This window comes from Tachysurus vachellii, chromosome 22, assembly GCF_030014155.1.
Source record: "Tachysurus vachellii isolate PV-2020 chromosome 22, HZAU_Pvac_v1, whole genome shotgun sequence".
Classification (NCBI taxonomy): Eukaryota; Metazoa; Chordata; class Actinopteri; order Siluriformes; family Bagridae; genus Tachysurus; species Tachysurus vachellii.
In genome coordinates, this window is record NC_083481.1 from 6,620,001 (window position 1) to 6,637,279 (window position 17,279).

General features: G+C 39.5%; 1 protein-coding gene across 5 annotated transcripts in view; it reads left to right on the forward strand.

Annotated features, from left to right (window-relative positions):
• Positions 1-17,279, forward strand: part of pcbp4 (poly(rC) binding protein 4) — a 91,158-nt gene that overhangs the window by 49,118 nt on the left and 24,761 nt on the right. For all 5 annotated transcript variants that reach the window (XM_060858472.1, XM_060858473.1, XM_060858474.1 and 2 more), the window contains exons 4-7: positions 1,394-1,426; positions 7,229-7,345; positions 14,651-14,782; positions 16,449-16,577. In XM_060858472.1, coding sequence (XP_060714455.1) covers positions 1,394-1,426; positions 7,229-7,345; positions 14,651-14,782; positions 16,449-16,577 — 411 coding nt within the window. The remainder of the gene's footprint in view (positions 1-1,393; positions 1,427-7,228; positions 7,346-14,650; positions 14,783-16,448; positions 16,578-17,279) is intronic.

Below are 17,279 nucleotides of genomic sequence, written 5' to 3' on the forward strand. Positions count from 1 at the left end.
ATTAATGTTGGATTAAGGGAAACAATCTAAAAGCTGCGGTCATGTAGCATAGTAATATGTAGCACAGGTGTGTGTCCCTGACAAAATGTCAACAGTCTCGGTCTCTCCTCACATCAAAGATATTTTGAGGCTTATTTTCATGTTGCTTAGCTATGAGGGGGTTGTATGTCTTGCTTGTGTAAGCAAGGGAGATTTACAGTATAACAGGATGTCATAAAACACTATATTTAGGTTAGACACCGTCTGCTTTTGTGCCCAAGGCCTGATTATTGATTTTTTTTTTTTTTTTTTTACTGGCCCTTTTAGACTTTACAACATGCTCCAAATAAATTGATTCCTAATATCAAGATCCAAGTCTCACCTCTTAAAAGTATTGGCACCTTTCAAGAAAATTGGGGGAAATCATTGAATACTATAAACTATATGTAATTTTTGCAAATTTAACTACAGCCTCTACATATAGATGATATGGAGAATGTATGAAGGTTGGTAGGAAGGAGGACTAGTGACAAGGGCAGAGCTTTGGGCTCCGTGCATTTCAGTGTGCTTTCTGAGCTCAGTGAAAAAAAACAACAACAACAAAAAAAAAAACTGTTCCAATATTCCAGGGCTTTCTTCGCATCGTCACTGTTTTTTTTTTGTGCTACCTCTGTCAGCTCTCTTTCTTTCTCTCTGGATCAAAGCATTATCTTTTTTTTTGTCTAAAAAGACAAATATAGCACACACAAGTAAAATCACTGATCATGCACGTCAGAATCATCAAACATTAACTTCAAGTTCGACTGTCTGCTGCTGATGTTAGACCACACCCTGCCTCTACAATTAGATACTCCATACACAAAACCTTGTAACTGTAATATGTTATAATTTATTTTGGGGGGAAAAAAAACAAAAAAAAATACTGGAGACACTGGAGACTCATTCCATAGATGTTAAGTGAACACTGCAGAAGGTGTCACCGTACCAACAGTTATTTATGTTAAAGAACACAATTTGTCTGCGTAAGTTCTGCAATACACATTCGTATGAAATAGCGGTTATGAAATATACTACTAGAAACATATTCAAGAATTAAGCTCCTTATGAACCTTCACCTTGTCCCAAGTGACAATCAGGACAAAAATACTCATCATAGCTTTTCATTCATTCTCATAATTTCATCATTCTAATGAAATTTGATTGTAAACTCGTAACACAGTTAAAACTCGTTTCCCTAACTCCATTCATACACAGTTTAAAAATATCGACTACAATTTTTATATTCCTTCTTCGTCCCTCTTGTGCATGGGTTTATTTAATTCATGTGTATTGAGTTTGTACATTGTTTTGTTGGGTATTTCAGTAGAAATGTGCTTTCATGTAAATAAATCATTCTCTTCTTTGTTTATGACAGAAAGGAGAAACGGTGAAGAGGATACGAGAGGAGGTAGGGCATCCAGAATCTGCCAGAAGAGAGTGTGTGTTTGTGTGTGTGTGTGTTGTGCTTTATTCAAACCAAAGAGGAAATGGGACTTGTTTGAAGCTCGTTTGGCACATAGCCACATTAAAAGTTCAGTGAGCTGGTTTTGGGCAGTGACAGAGAAAAGACAGAACACAGAACAAAGCGTGTTTCACATCGACACTAACAAGACAACACAACACGAGATAGAGAGAGAGCATGAATATGTAAATGAAGCCCATCATCTCAAGGACTACTGTGTCACACATACATAGAGTATGTGTGCACACACACACACACACACTCTATATAGAACTGTTAAATGAGGTGTTTCAAGACCACTCTCCAAACGCAAACAGATTTTGCGAAAAAGAAAAGCTCAGGTGTGTGCGCGCGTGTGTGTGTATGCAAAGAAAAGCTCAGGTGTGTGTGTGTGTGTGTGTGTGTGCTCAGTGCCCTGGCACATAAAAAATGCCTTTTCATTTTGCCTGTAAAGCCACTGATGTGAAGCAGGAACTCCTGAAAAGATGCTTCCCTCTCTTTTACTCTCATTCACCCACACACCTAGACTCACACACACACACACACACACATACACACGTGCATGCAGAGAGGATAAAAATGTGTTTGACAGACATGCGCTCGCTGCCACCAAGAAATGAAGACTAATGATTTTGACTTCGTAATACAGAAGACAGAAAACAGATACTGCTCTCTCTCTCTCTTTCTCTTTCTAGCGTGCTGTATCTCACGCTTATGCTCTCTCTCTTTCCCTCACACTTATGTGCTCTCTCTCTCTCTCTCTGTCTCTCTCTCTCTCTCACACACACACACACACACACACACACACACTTATAGCCTCCCTAATTAGCGATCAAGCACCATTTTCACAATTAACAGGCATGACCATGGCTCAATTTAAGTGTCTGCTTCATTTATAAAACAAAAAAGAAAACAAAAACTGATAAGTCCTGATGTAAAATTAACACTTTTTCTGTGCTCTTGAATTAATATCCTGTGACATGAAGGGTGCACAAAGCAATCTCATTAACCAGTTTACAGGGCAAGTCAAAGCTCCAGTATGCTGCTCAGTCCTTTCTTGCTGTTTTCTGGAAGCTCAGTTATCCAGGCTAAATAGTGTCAGATAGCATCATTTCATAAGTCAAAAGCATAACAGGATCATTATAACTCATTAATTCAGACTATGAAAAATAAAGCAAGGACTTCTGAGAAAATGATCAAGACTTTTTCTAGCATTTTATTGCATGTAAAAATGCGAGTGCTAAAAAAGCTTGTTAAATGTGCTTAATTAAAGTGCGTATATATAGCAGGTCAGTGCGAGTGAGTTGAGTAACATTAACACGATTAGATTTCCTACATCCAACATGATTTCGTCACTTAAATTTAATATAGTTGCAGTTTCTATCAGAGACAACATCCTCGTGAGATTTCACAGGGGAACTGGTTTGCAGAAATACTACGACGAATCGATCGACAGCATTCAGTCTAGTAATTATAAGTGGTTTTAAATTTAGTTTAGCATACAGTAAGTAGGAAAATCACATGCATTGTTGAGAAAACATGCATCCCAGGAAAAAAGTCAACTCTCAGCCAAAAGTATCCCAGTTCAGTGGGAAAACTGCTCACTTGGCAATCCTGACTATGTCTGTGGAAAATGTACTTCACTTTCCAGGCCGTATCCTACATTTACTCCTTCACAACATGCTTCCATAATGTTTTTATTACACTTAGCAGACGCCCTAATCCAGAACGCCTTACATTTTTTATCTCTTCTTTTATGTACAACTAAGCAATTGAGGGTTAAGAGTCTTGTTAAGGGGCCCAGCAGTGGCAGCTTGTTGGACATGGGATTTGAACTCACAACCTTCCGATTGGTAGTCCAGCACCTTAATCACTAGGCTACCACATCCCCCACATTTTATGGCTTAACCGAAGATGGTGGAATGTCATGTCTAACACACTTTGGTTTGGAATGCGTCACGTTTTTTAAATGAAAGTATTTAACAAATTAATTCTGCATCTTTGTGCTGAGAGAACAGAACGGTTTTCAGTTTCAGTTAAAAGACGAAGAAATAGAGGTTAAGAGGTCCGGGTCCGTATTCATAAAGATTCTAAGAATGATCTCAGAAAGCTCCTTATTTAGCTTAGACATTTCTATCTAGGAAAATTAGCTTAAGAGTGATTCAGGCAAATCTTAGCAAGGAATTCAAAAACCTTTATCTTAGAGACGAGGCGGGGCTTAACCCTGTTGCTAGGCAAGACGCATTCTTTTGAAGACTGTGATTGTTGTCCAATAAAAAAATAAATAATTAGGAGTGCTTTTAAAATATGGTCTATTATAAGATAGTTAAGATATTTGAGGCTATATCGTATATAACATTTCTACGAATTTTCTTAGAATTTCATCAGTAGGAGTAAATCTTTGCACTAAGAAGTTCCATGAATACAGGCCCTGAAGTTTAGTAGAGGAAAGAGAAATATGAGGACGTGTAAGATAATGACTTGATGTTAGATTCTCTGAAAGTTGAGCACAAATAGAAAATTAGTGATGACCCAGTGCTGGATCAGACTTATACCTGGCCTCCGAACCACCATGAAATGATCCTCCAAATCTGATGGTGAGAACAATGAGACTGATGAGAAGGTAGATTTATGACATGGACCAGAACTGGACCAAAATTTGGAAGTTGTAGCAGAATATTACCATAACATCAAATGCTGAAATGTCGCTTGCGGTCCCATTGGTGAGTGGGAATGGACAACACCGAATCTGGAGTACTCTGGTAGGGTTGGTACATCTATAAAAATCCTAAGCAGGAGTGTTGTATTGGATATGAGCTGAAAGCGACAGTCAGACTGTCTAACAGAGAACTGGAGTGTTAAGAGCTGACAGTTTGAGATGGATGGAAATGATAGGAATAGAGATGGCTAGCTAGAAACCATGAGATACGTAAAATGTAAGTCACTCTGGATAAGGACGTCTGCTAAATACCAGAAATGTAAATGTAAACCATGAGGTTAAGCAGAGGTCAAAAGGAGGTCACAAAGTGAGGGTCAAGAAACCATCTGGTGGCCTACAAACATCTGGCAGCTTTGAAAGAAAGAAAAAATATCATCTTGGCTGTTGCCGAGCCATTGCCGTATATTGCAGGAATAAATTTTACAAATGTTAAGCAATAAGCAAGAAATAGCCTTTCAAGTGCTAAGCCATAAATGTAATCAAGCTGCAGACACAGCGGAACCTGAAAACGGCTGCATCATTCCCATGCTGCTAAAAAAGCTGGGTCTTAAAGGCGGTACGGAGACGAGATCTAGACGAGAACGGTTTTATTCCATTAGTTTGAAAAAGGCCAGACCTTTTCTGCAGTAATATCCATCAAGGAAAGTGTGTTTCTACTGGCTGGAACACGTTGTATCAGCCGGACAGGTCTTACATTTATTATCTAGACACCTGAAATCTTCAGTGTCCTTAGCCAAATTCTGACTAAGCTAAATAGAGATAGCTAGCCGTATGACAAGCTAGATGAAGAAAAGAAAATGAAGTTATTCCCTGTTATTACTCCTCTTACTAGGTTAAATCATGTAGACAATCCAACCCCCACCCGCTCCTAGAACTGTCTATACAGCCTGTTGCTGAACATCAGGCAACATCAGGCATTTTCATAGTCTGAAGGCTAAAAACAGAGAATCTCAGGAGGAGCTTCTTCCCTCAGGCCATCAGACTCCTCAGCATAGACGTGTCCATCTTGATCGTCAGCGCCTGTAGGATTCCACAAAGACTCGTTTCCTTCACAGTCATTCTGCACACTGAACTTGTGCGGTAATATATTTCACATTATATTTAATACTTCTTATTTAATTCTTTCTGTTTTTAACCCTTTTTACCTGTACACTTCCATCACTGCACAAATTATTACACAAATCAAACTATGGGAAGTTAGTCAAGTAACCTTGAAAAGAATTTTAGGGCTTTCAATTTTAGATACTTGGGGCTTCTCAGAGAACAGAAATGGGTTTGATGATTTGAAGTAATTGAATTTCTGTGAGGGGGGCATGGTGGCTTAGTGGTTAGCACGTTCGCCTCACACCTCCAGGGTTGGGGGTTCGATTCCCGCCTCCGCCTTGTGTGTGTGGAGTTTACATGTTCTCCCCATGCCTCGGGGGTTTCCTCCGGGTACTCCGGTTTCCTCGCCCGGTCCAAAGACATACATGGTAGGTTGATTGGCATCTCTGGAAAATTAGGTTTCCTCCCCAGGTCCAAAGACATGCATGGTAGGTTGATTGGCATCTCTGGAAAATTGTCCCTAGTGTGTGATTGCGTGCGTGAATGAGTGTGTGTGTGTGCCCTGCGATGGGTTGGCACTCCGTCCAGGGTGTATCCTACCTTGATGCCCGATGACGCCTGAGATAGGCACAGGCTCCCCGTGACCCGAGATAGTTTGGATAAGCGGTAGAAGATGAATGAATGAATGAATGAATGAATTTCTTTGAAGAAAAAACTTTTTTTTTTTTTTTTTTATGAACATATTGCCCCACTAGACTAGGAATAAACAGAAATACTTCTAAAAATCCACAAATTCTTATATAACATAACTTAATACAACAAAACAGAGAAATTCCTAAAACATTTTTTGGCCTATTGATAAAAAAAAAAAAAAAAAAACTTAGTTTCTTGGATTTAGTTTATTTGGATGCTCTAAGGAAAAAAGAATCAGAGTTTTATTAAGAATCAAAACAGAGAAATCTCTTATCCAGAGCGACTTACATTTATCTCATTTATACAGCTGAGCAATTGAGGACCTTGCTCAGGGGCCCAGGAGTGGCATCTTGGTGGGCCTGGTTTTCAAACTCACAGCCTTTTAATCAGTAGCCCAATACCTTAACCACAGAGATACCACATCCCACCTAATAACACATTCAGTACTAGTTTTATGCAAGAATGCAGTTCTTTTGAAACCAAGCAACAAATCACATATTCTACAAATGCAGCTCAGATAAACAGGTGAGGTGAGGTGAGGAGAAGCCTGTCTTTATTCACTCGTCCCATTGTGCCACACAACTGAGTCACCACTGTTTCTGAAATGGCAGCTCTACAGTGTTTGTGTAGCACAACTGTGTGGCATATGCATGAAGCCAGAGTGTGTGCGTGTGTGTGTGTGTGTGTGTGTGTGTGTGTGTGTGTGTGTGTGTGTGTGTGTGTGTGTATGAGATTGATGGAGTGATCAGTGTTAATGGAGAGAGGCAGCAGGGGGCCTGCAGGAGGATGATTCACACAGTCCAGCATAGCACAGCAATTTCTTGAGTCATACACACAGACACACACAGACACACACACACACACACTAGAGAATGAGTCAGGGAGCACACGAGCAGAAAGAAACACACACACATTTGTACTCATTGTCATGATTTAAAAATAGTCTTCTATTTAAGAAAAAAAAAAAAAAAACACTAGTACGGACAACTCTCTATCAGTCTGTTTTATGCATAATGAAAGCAGGGGCATCCAGACATCTTTTATCACACATGCCTACTCTCACACACACACACATGCACACTTCTGCTAGCATATTTCTATTTCAGAGCCCCAATGCTGGCCAACAGAGGTGCTAAAGACACAGGAATGTAAAAAGCATCTGATAGATGAGACAGGACTGGACACACACACACACACACACACACACACACACATATATATATATGGAGGTGGTAGACATATCACTGCTAATATTTCTCTGCTCCTTTCTATTTTTCTCTCTATCCTAACAGAGCAGCGCACGCATTAACATCTCCGAGGGTTCTTGTCCTGAACGGATCATCACCATCACCGGTCCCACAGAATGTGTGTTCCGGGCCTTCACCATGATCACGATAAAGCTGGAGGAGGTAAGGGAGAGAGAGATCTCACACACACACACACACACACACACTTTGGTCTAGAATGTACCTACTGCATTCATTCCTTTATTCCTTCATCCTGGTCAGGGTTGTGTTATATTTTACAAAATAGAACCAAATTTGTTATATATATTGGATACCTTTTAAATATATCCCAAACAAAAATACTGACTGTAAGCTGAATTTTTAAAATATTAACAATCCTACACACACAAACACACACACACACACACACAAACACACACACAATAAAACCTTCTGATTTATGGCCACACCCACTATGAATATTCATATAGTTATAATTCGTATGTCATGGAGTGACCTCTAATTGTAAAGCTACATTTTACATATCAGCCTGTTTATTTAAAATGTTGAGGAATCTGAATGTGCTTTTATGTGCTTGAGTGCTCGATTTCACAATTTCACAAAATGCCCCCTAGTTATTATTTCCAAGTGACGCACCATTAAGTACAACACACCCAATTCTGTCAAACCATCTCAGGCTTCCTCTTCCCTAAGCCATACATAGAATCCACCCGATACGCCGTAACGACTCCTCCGCCTCAATCACGCCTCTGTCAAGAACTTTGCCTTGCTGCCTCGCTCCTCACACCAATCCCATTATTTCCTTTACACACATGTGGCCGGGTGCAGCTCATTAACAAGCTGCTGGGATTCTTCCTGCAACTCAGCGTGGCCTGGTCAGAAATGAAGGAGTTGTCATAGAAACCTCGGAGGCAGCAGCAGGGTCAAGATTTGACTCATACCTAATGCATGATGCACATCATAGCTTCAGAATCTTTTTATATATACACATAGATTTATTTAGAGGCTTGATCCACCTCAAACATGCTTAAAATTTTATTGCTGAAGTGGATTTAAAGGGCACAGAGGAATGCGTGATGGCTCGGGTGGCGCTTTACCAAAGCTCTCAGTGCGGTTTCAGAAACAACACAGTAATAAAACTCAAGAAGCAACACAACATGCACAAGGCTGAAGCATAAGTTTTTCACCCTGTGCCTAGAAAGAAGTACAGAATGGTGGTGATAGGAAAGGGTAGCTCTGTGGTGATTATTACACGTCACTTCAGATCAGTACACGCTGTTGTGTTGTGACTTTGCATCACAGTTAAATGTTTAGCGTTACATTAAATTACAATAAAGTTTCTTCCTGTAGCTATAAACAAATGCTTTTTTTCCCAGCATCTTTTTTTGCTTGAATTTAAAAAAAGACAAAGTATAAAAATGTCACTACGATGGAGTCACTAGTAGGCATCCTTGCTACTGGGTTTAATCATTGCACAGCACAACGATCGTTCCAAATCAGAGAGATTTGGCATTTGTATTATTTATAAAATTCAGAACACACTGCCACTTTTTTTGCATAAAGTCTAACTTTTTATACTCACTTATACTATTATAAAGCACTGACACTGAAGACTCCGCCCATAAATGTTAAATAAGCTGCACCATATCAATAATTACGCATCTTACTGTTAAATTAAATGTCTTATATTGATGTTAGGGGGCACGGAGGCTTAGTGGTTAGCACGTTCGCCTCACACCTCCAGGGTTGGGGGTTCGATTCCCGCCTCCGCCTTGTGTGTGTGGAGTTTGCATGTTCTCCCCGTGCCTTAGGGGTTTCCTCCGGGTACTCCGGTTTCCTCCCCCGGTCCAAAGACATACATGGTAGGTTGATTGGCATCTCTGGAAAATTGTCTGTAGTGTGTGATTGCGTGAGTGAATGAGAGTGTGTGTGTGCCCTGCGATGGGTTGGCACTCCGTCCAGGGTGTATCCTGCCTTGATGCCCGATGACGCCTGAGATAGACACAGGCTCCCCGTGACCCGAGGTAGTTCAGATAAGCGGTAGAAAATGAATGAATGAATATTGATGTTAAATCTTTATTAATAGCCTTTATATGGATCATCTGCTACACAAGTCCATAACAGTTAGTAGAAACAATGACATTTGATTTACAGAAATTTGTTGTCAGAAGAAAATGAATCAAGATCTGAATCAGATTTGAGGATTTCACTGTTCTGTGGTTTAAAAAAAAGCAATATCATTAGCAAGAGAACGGATTTACTGAATATTCGCTATAGTAAATATAACCGTGCGACTGCGAGTGTGACATTGCTTTTATACAACAGTTTTGTAAACAAATTATGAACTGACATTTCATACACAATACGGATAAAATACGGGCTCTCTTTTTTTTCCTCACAGTTTGACCAATCAGATTAGAGAACTGGAACGAACTGATTTATAATTGACTCGTTCTAAAACAAACAAAAAAACAAAAAAAAAAACAGCTTGTGTGTGTTTGCAGAAAGAATTGTTTGATGGAGTCTTTCAAGCAATTCTTAACGTCTTCTTGTATCAAGGCTTGTTGTGAAGGCATGCTGTCATTCGATAACTGTTGAAGTGGCTTTTTTCCCCCCCCCAGAAAAAGCGCTGACTGGAACGCCATAGGTTCCTTTCACACTTGGCTTTTTTTCTTGTAGAAAAAAAAAAACACCTTCTGGAGCACCTTTTTTTTGCTGATCTGTGAAGAAAAAAAAAAAAAAAGCAGCTCAAGCACCCCGTAACCACAGCAACGCTTTACCAGACCTAGCTGGGACCATCTATATAACAAGTCTAGCTTGATATCTAGACTAGATTTATTATTCTCATCTGTAATAAAGATGGAATATAGATAGAATGGTTGTTGAAATCTCAGTGAGGTGATTGTTTGTCTTTGAGCTTTAAGGGGAGAAGTTAAGCTGCATGACTGTACAAAGCCACAGTTGTAGTAAGAGGTCACATTGTGTGCTGATGAATATTCCCAAAATAGCAGAGTTGTTATTTTCAGTCCCATTGCAACATTGGAATCTAAGGAATGAAATATCGTCGTTTCAACATGTTATAAATCTCTTTATATTGTTATATCTCTTGCTACTTTTACTTAATGTCAAGTATTTTTGTTGTTGTGACCAAAAAGAGTCAGTGCTGTTTAAAAGCAGCAAATATTCCACCCACATTGCAGCTTCTTTCTATAGAATTACAACTAAAATGTGTGCCAGCGGTTGACAAGCCCCAGTTCCATCAGCTTAGTTTAAAAACAAGCCAAAATTTATGCCCAAATTTCACCCTTGCGTCAGAAGATGATCTTTCCTCAATATAATCAACTTGAATTTCTAATTTAGCGTCAACCTACAATTTGACTCCTTTCAACACACCTAGCACTGTTTTCCTTTATATCATACACTTGTAAAGAGAAATGATTTATAATCCTACAGTCCACAGTCACCCACCAGAGGATGGGTTTGTTTTGAGTCTGCTTCCTCTTAAGGTATTTTCCTTATGTTCATCCTCTCATGAACTTTCTCCTCAGCAATATAATCTCTGGATTACTTATTAGTGAAGTAAATCTACATCCAGACCACTGCTTTGGGACAATATGTATTGGTAAATGCTCTTTAAATATAAAATATTAATCAAATGAGGATGAGGTTCTCTTTTGAGTCTGGTTCCTCTCAAGGTTTCTTCCTCTTCCGTCTAAGGGAGTTTTTCCTTGCCACAGTCGCCTCAGTCATCTCAGGCTTGTTCATTGGGAATAACTACAAGCACATTTAAATATAAATCTAATATTAATTTTTGTATTATATTAATCTTCGTATAATATCAAATTTCTTGTATTATGTTTCTTATGTGGGGGGCACGGTGGCTTAGTGGTTAGCACGTTCGCCTCACACCTCCAGGGTTGGGGGTTCGATTCCCGCCTCCGCCTTGTGTGTGTGGAGTTTGCATGTTCTCCCCGTGCCTCGGGGGTTTCCTCCGGGTACTCCGGTTTCCTCCCCCGGTCCAAAGACATGCATGGTAGGTTGATTGACATCTCTGGAAAATGACGCCTGACATAGGCACAGGCTCCCCGTGACCCGAGGTAGTTCGGATAAGTGGTAGAAAATGAATGAATGAATGAATGAATTGAAATTATAATTTATACCATGAGACAGTTGAACCAAATACCTCAGGTGAATACCCCTGTCAAGCAGTTTACAACTGTCCTTCATTTTGTTTCCTTTCTCTTTCCTCTCATTCTTGTCAAAAATAGATTTAAGTAATCAAATTATAGCCTAAGGCAGATTTACTGTGCGTTCAAGTCCTCCTGCGAAGGTCGTATTTAGTAGGTGAGGTGCGTTCAAGTCATTTTGGTCAGAGCAAAGATGCCTTCACTTCAAGTCATTTTGGTCAGAGCAAAGATGGCGGCGTACCTTCACTTATCTCCAAAAAAATACAGCAACTGGTTTTAATAATGATGTTGTAAACAATACAGTGGGATAAACAAATCAATATACAAAATTCAACATTGCAATAATCAAACCATCTTAAAGGTGCTTAAATAATAACGGCTTGCTTGTATGTCAGTAACTTGCTGAATAAACCAAACACATGTTAACTGAAGTCAGCTTCTAAAACAAGTAAAACATTCAAGTTCAACAAATTTACCTTCGACTTCAGACGCCGCATCCATTAATTCCATCGTGCTTTCCATCGTGACACGCCCCCAACTCAGGAACTCTGAGCTCACCGAAAATCCAGCTTCCCCAGCTAGTAATTACTACTTCATGTGCATTCAACCTGAACATTCAATCTTTCTGACATAACTTGAATGGACCATAAAACATACAAGTCAAAATGTTAACATTGTGGAAAGTAGTAATGAATGTGAATGCCCTCATCAGTTAGCAGCATATAGACAACTTTCTTTTGAAAAGACTGTATAAATCATTACAGATTTCCAGTGAAGACACAAGACAGGAAAATCACGTTTTATCCTGAGGTGCTGTGGTAATGTTTTAGCAGCTCCAGATAATGGAGTCCAGAGAATGAAGAATTCAGGTAGACCTTTGGAGGTTAAAGTCACAATAAATGACCAGAGGTGGGAGTAAGTCACACATGTGCAAGTCACAAGTAAGTCTCAAGTCATGAATGTCAAGTCAAAGTCAAGTCGAGTCTTTTTTTAATATTTGTCAAGCAAGTCCCGAGTCTCAAATCTGCGACTTAAGTCTGACTCGAGTCAAGTCGAGTCCCACGTCTCTGAATCATTTAACTCAAGTCCGAGTCACGTCTCAAGTCATGAATGTCAAGTCAAAGTCAAGTCGAGTCTTTTTGTAATATTTGTCAAGGAAGTCTCAAGTCTCAGGTCATATGACTCGAGTCCCCCATCTCTGTGAATGATTGATCATTCACCAGGTTATGAAAGTAGATGAGGAGGAAGAAGGTGAAAGGATTGACCTGGACATCATGCTAGCACATTATATGACACCAACAGACCTCGGGAAGTTAGAAAGACACATGCTGTTCATGACCATGGAGAAAGTTAGTTCTGGTTCACCGATTTGATTGGACAAGCATTGTTCCAAGAGTGCCTACATTTAATATAACCACCACATTGGGAGGTTTCACTGTGTGTATCACTCCACTTGTTTTTGTTCACCATGTTAATTTACACTGTGTAGCTCAAAACTGTTAGTAGGATAGTATCAATACCATTGTAAGAGGACGCAAATATATGAAAGCTAGTCAGATAAAGATGAAAAAGAAGAAGGGATGCCTATTTTACCAGTAGCACCTTTAACAGGAAAGATCAAATTAACATACAATGCTGTAAAAGAGAGGGCAGCTTCTTTTGTGTGGCTTCTTATTGTGTGGCTTGTGCCCATGGCCAAATCACAACCACGCTGATATTTAGTACAGATTTTATTATAAAACGAAATCCTGATGGTTCCTTACCAGAAAAGTCTCTTTCAGTCACATGACTTGGTTGCCACTATGTTTACGGAAACATATACATCTCTTTTTTCTACTTAAATCCATTTGTGGACATTAAAGGGATGCAGAATGCAACAGCTCCCCAACAAACCCAGTGGAAACGCAATTGCAGGTATAAATTCTTTGTTGGGTGCCATTTCAAGGCACCTAGTCAGGTCATAATTATTCCCTTCACATAGCCAGAGGAGAAGCTGATGGGCAGCGAGACAGTGGTTGCTATTTACATTTCAAACCCCAGCAAGAATCCAGCTCCCCACTAATTAATTGCAGTGATGGTGGGCCTTGACTTGGACTTGTATTTATTGCCGGGCCTAATTAAAGAAAGAGCTTCTGAAACTGTGCCGCCAGACTAATAGACATTTAAATCCATTCCTTTCGAAGTGCAAAGTGTGTTCGTAAAAATTGGCCCAGGTTGCTGAGCTCAAGCCACTTTTCCATAGTCATTCTGCTGAAGCATTTGATTAAGGACTGGTCTTGATGCCAGAGGCGCATCAAGCACAACCTCAAAAGGTAACACTTGTGATGTGGAATGTGTAAATATTATGCATTACCTGGTGATAGTGTCAGCGAACGCGGGATAAAAACGGACCCAAATGCAGGACAGCTTAACAAAAACAGGGATTTTAATAACTTAAAAAACACGAAACAGGACACAGACAAAACCAGACATGAAGACGAGGATTCCGCGCTGCACAATGCAACGCGGCTCAACTAAATAATACAAATAATCAATAAACATGAGGGACAGGTGTGCAGAGACAGGGCGGAAAAGACAAGGGCGGGGCAGACACGTGAACATGAAACATAAACAAAAGGCACATGGCCAAAGTCCAGGCAGAGTCCTGACAGATAGAAATCAATCTGATACTCAGCCACAAGCCTTGTTCAAATTTGTTCAATCGCTGCTAACCTTCAGCAAGTTATATTGATTGGCAAACAGTGAAGCAGGGTTGGGGGTAAGGAGGGCTGATTAAATTCTACCGCGAAGAACCATTTTCAAGCACGGAATCCGATGCGCAAGGTCTTCACTTCAAATTTCAGTAATGATCTCATTTGGGAAAGCCAGAGGCAGTCTGAAAATGTTCCACAATTGATTCAGGCAGCTACAAAGAAGTTAAGATTATTTTAACGGATAAAGATATTCAGGTCAGAAGTGAGTAACTGGTTAGGTATTGGGATTTGGGTAGGTGGTTATGTTTTAGCTGTAAAGTCCAAGCTGCTGTTATAGGAAATGAATCAATATTGTTGTGTGTATCAGATACATCTTCAAATGTGCTGGGGTATATGAACAGCCTCGAGAGGTTTTCCCTTTGACATGGTTTTTAAGACGATCAAATTTCAGGGCTTTTTCTTTAATTATACCTCACTCACTATATCAGACACACTACACATAATGTATAAAGCACACGTTTTATTCTGCTCCAAGTTCTGTGAACTAGACGCCAGTTTTCTTACGAATACCTTATTTTGTATTTCAGGACCTGGCTGCTCTGGTGGCTAATGGCACAGTCACCAGCAAGCCTCCAGTCACGTTGCGACTGGTTATCCCTGCCAGCCAGTGTGGCTCTCTAATTGGAAAAGGTGGCTCAAAAATCAAAGAGATCAGAGAGGTAAGGGCCACAGAAATACACTTATATCTCTACCTCACCTTCTTCTTCCTCTCCCTCCACTAGAAGACCTCTAAGGAGCAATACCCGGTGCTTGTGTGTTCAGGCTGCTTACTCTGCTGCATATTTCATGGGACTGGATGCCAGTAAAAACCCATTTATTTTACATTTATGGTCTCTGCTGTCGGCTTGGGGATGAGGTAATGCCGCGTGCCGGGTCATGCTAACTTTGGAGTGGTTGCTAATGCAGGAAATGGAGGAAGGTGGAAGAAACGGATGAGATACGTTAAAAAAATGGGTTGCCGATGAACTCAGGCATTAGTAGAACCTTTATTGGATTATTATTTTCAAGTCATCCACATTGATCGTTTTTTTTTTTTTTTGGTTCAAAAATCTCCTCACCTTTTTTGTTGCCTTTTCTGACTTCTTCCCTTGCATGGCTTGAAAGCCTGTGTGACCGAACTGTAAATAAAGTGGAGGGTGAAAGGACGAGAAAAGCCAAAAAAGAGCTTGGCTTGGGGGATTTAATTTTTTCACCCAAACTTGGAAATTGCTACACTAACCAAAGCTTTCTTTTTGATTGAAATTCTGTTACTTGAACGTTAAACATTTGATGACCTGATTGAATATTAGTATCGAAATGGTGTGCATGCATGTTAGCCTGCCTTATAACACATCAATTCTTCATTTGATTGGGTACAAGAATAAGTAGGTGTTGCATATTTTGCAAATTACTGGGTGCAACTCAACCATCTGTATGGCAAATTTGTTTGGGTATTCAAAGAAAAATGAAAAGTCTCTAGAGGTCTCTGGGCTCTCAAGATATGGGCAAAATCATTAGGGTACCACCAGTCTGCAGCTTCTCAAACAGTGGCCAGTTCTTGCCAAGTTCCACTGAAAAATAAACAGACAATAGATGCACATTTGTGACTGTATCTCAAATGACTTGCTGAAAATTGATTGATTAATGGTGGTTACGGTTTTTTAACTAACCCAATTATCATTAAAATCCACATAGAAATGAACACAATTATGCAGTACACCAAATTTTAGCTTTCAACTGTTGGCAAATTGCTGTTGTAATAGAGTCAGTAGTTAATCTGAAGTAATTAATCAAGTTTATTTTCTATAACACCAAACGTGGTCATGTTTTATTCTTTACTTATTGGTGCTGAGATCTTGTTCTGTGGGTAAAAGGCTTCTACAGAGGACAAGTTGTACCTGAGATAGTGTATTTCTGGATTAAGTAGGTGTGCAGTCACCAAAAAAAGACCCATCAAAATATCCTGGCAGATCTAATACTTACATGTTCTGTTTTAATGGCTTGTTAACTTGAGCAAGGCCAGAACTTAGTGCTATCTGTACATCAGCCTGTCTTTTGCTTATTAAGGAAAACTCTAATTAATAACACTTTCTATGAAGTCTATATGCATATCTCATTTATAACTCTGTTTCTTATTATTTACACAGTGGTAATGATGCTTTGTAAGCATTTTTATCAACAGTGCTATAAGTAATTCTTTGATTCTGTGATGTTGGAATGCAAACGTCACTGTTCATTGTAACACCATGTGATGATGTTAACTGCACAGGCTTTCTAACTAATACTGAGCTGTGAATAATAAGAAAGCAATATGTGTGTATTAATGGATTATTCCTTCACTAACAGAGCACCGGGGCACAAGTGCAGGTTGCAGGAGATCTGCTTCCCAACTCCACAGAGCGAGGTGTGACGATATCCGGGAGCCAAGAAGCCATCATCCAGTGTGTCAAACTAATCTGCACTGTCATACTCGAGGTACATTTCTGACCTTTTATTTTATCTTTTACTATTATAAAAGTCAAAATTTAAGGGCTAATTCCCAAACTTGGGGGAAAAAAGTTTGGAATTTCACAAAACACTTTGGAAAAACATGGATATTCTGTCCGTAATGTAATGTAGACCAAAATGTTTTTATGGAATGAGAAGCAAACAACTTTCACTGTCCACTGTTCTTCAGAAATCCTCCAGATCCTTCATGTTATTTAGTTTTCTAGCATATCCTGCATATTTGACCACTTTCCCAACAGCAGCTATATGATTTTGAGTTTCAAGCCAACAAGCTTTTATTGTCATTTCGACCTTATATTAAAAGCACTTAATATACAAAAGATAAACAGACAATATAAAACACTACAGGGCGAATACACAAAATACAAAATAGCGCCACCAGTGTACGTACCGAATATTATTAAGTACAACGTGCAAAAATATAGGATTATAAACAAAGAGCGTTCAAGTAAACATATATACACTTGTGTAATAGCATCAGTTTGATGAGGTATTGAAATTTGGTGTGCAAAACAGCAATTGAGTGAGTTCCATTATTTTACACTGAGGACCACTGATGGACTCGTACACAACTGTTACAAAAGCTGCGCATATTCACTGGACACACATAAAAGGCAGCACAATACAGTAAGAACCAGGGCATAGAAACTTTTGAAAAGGATGATTGGT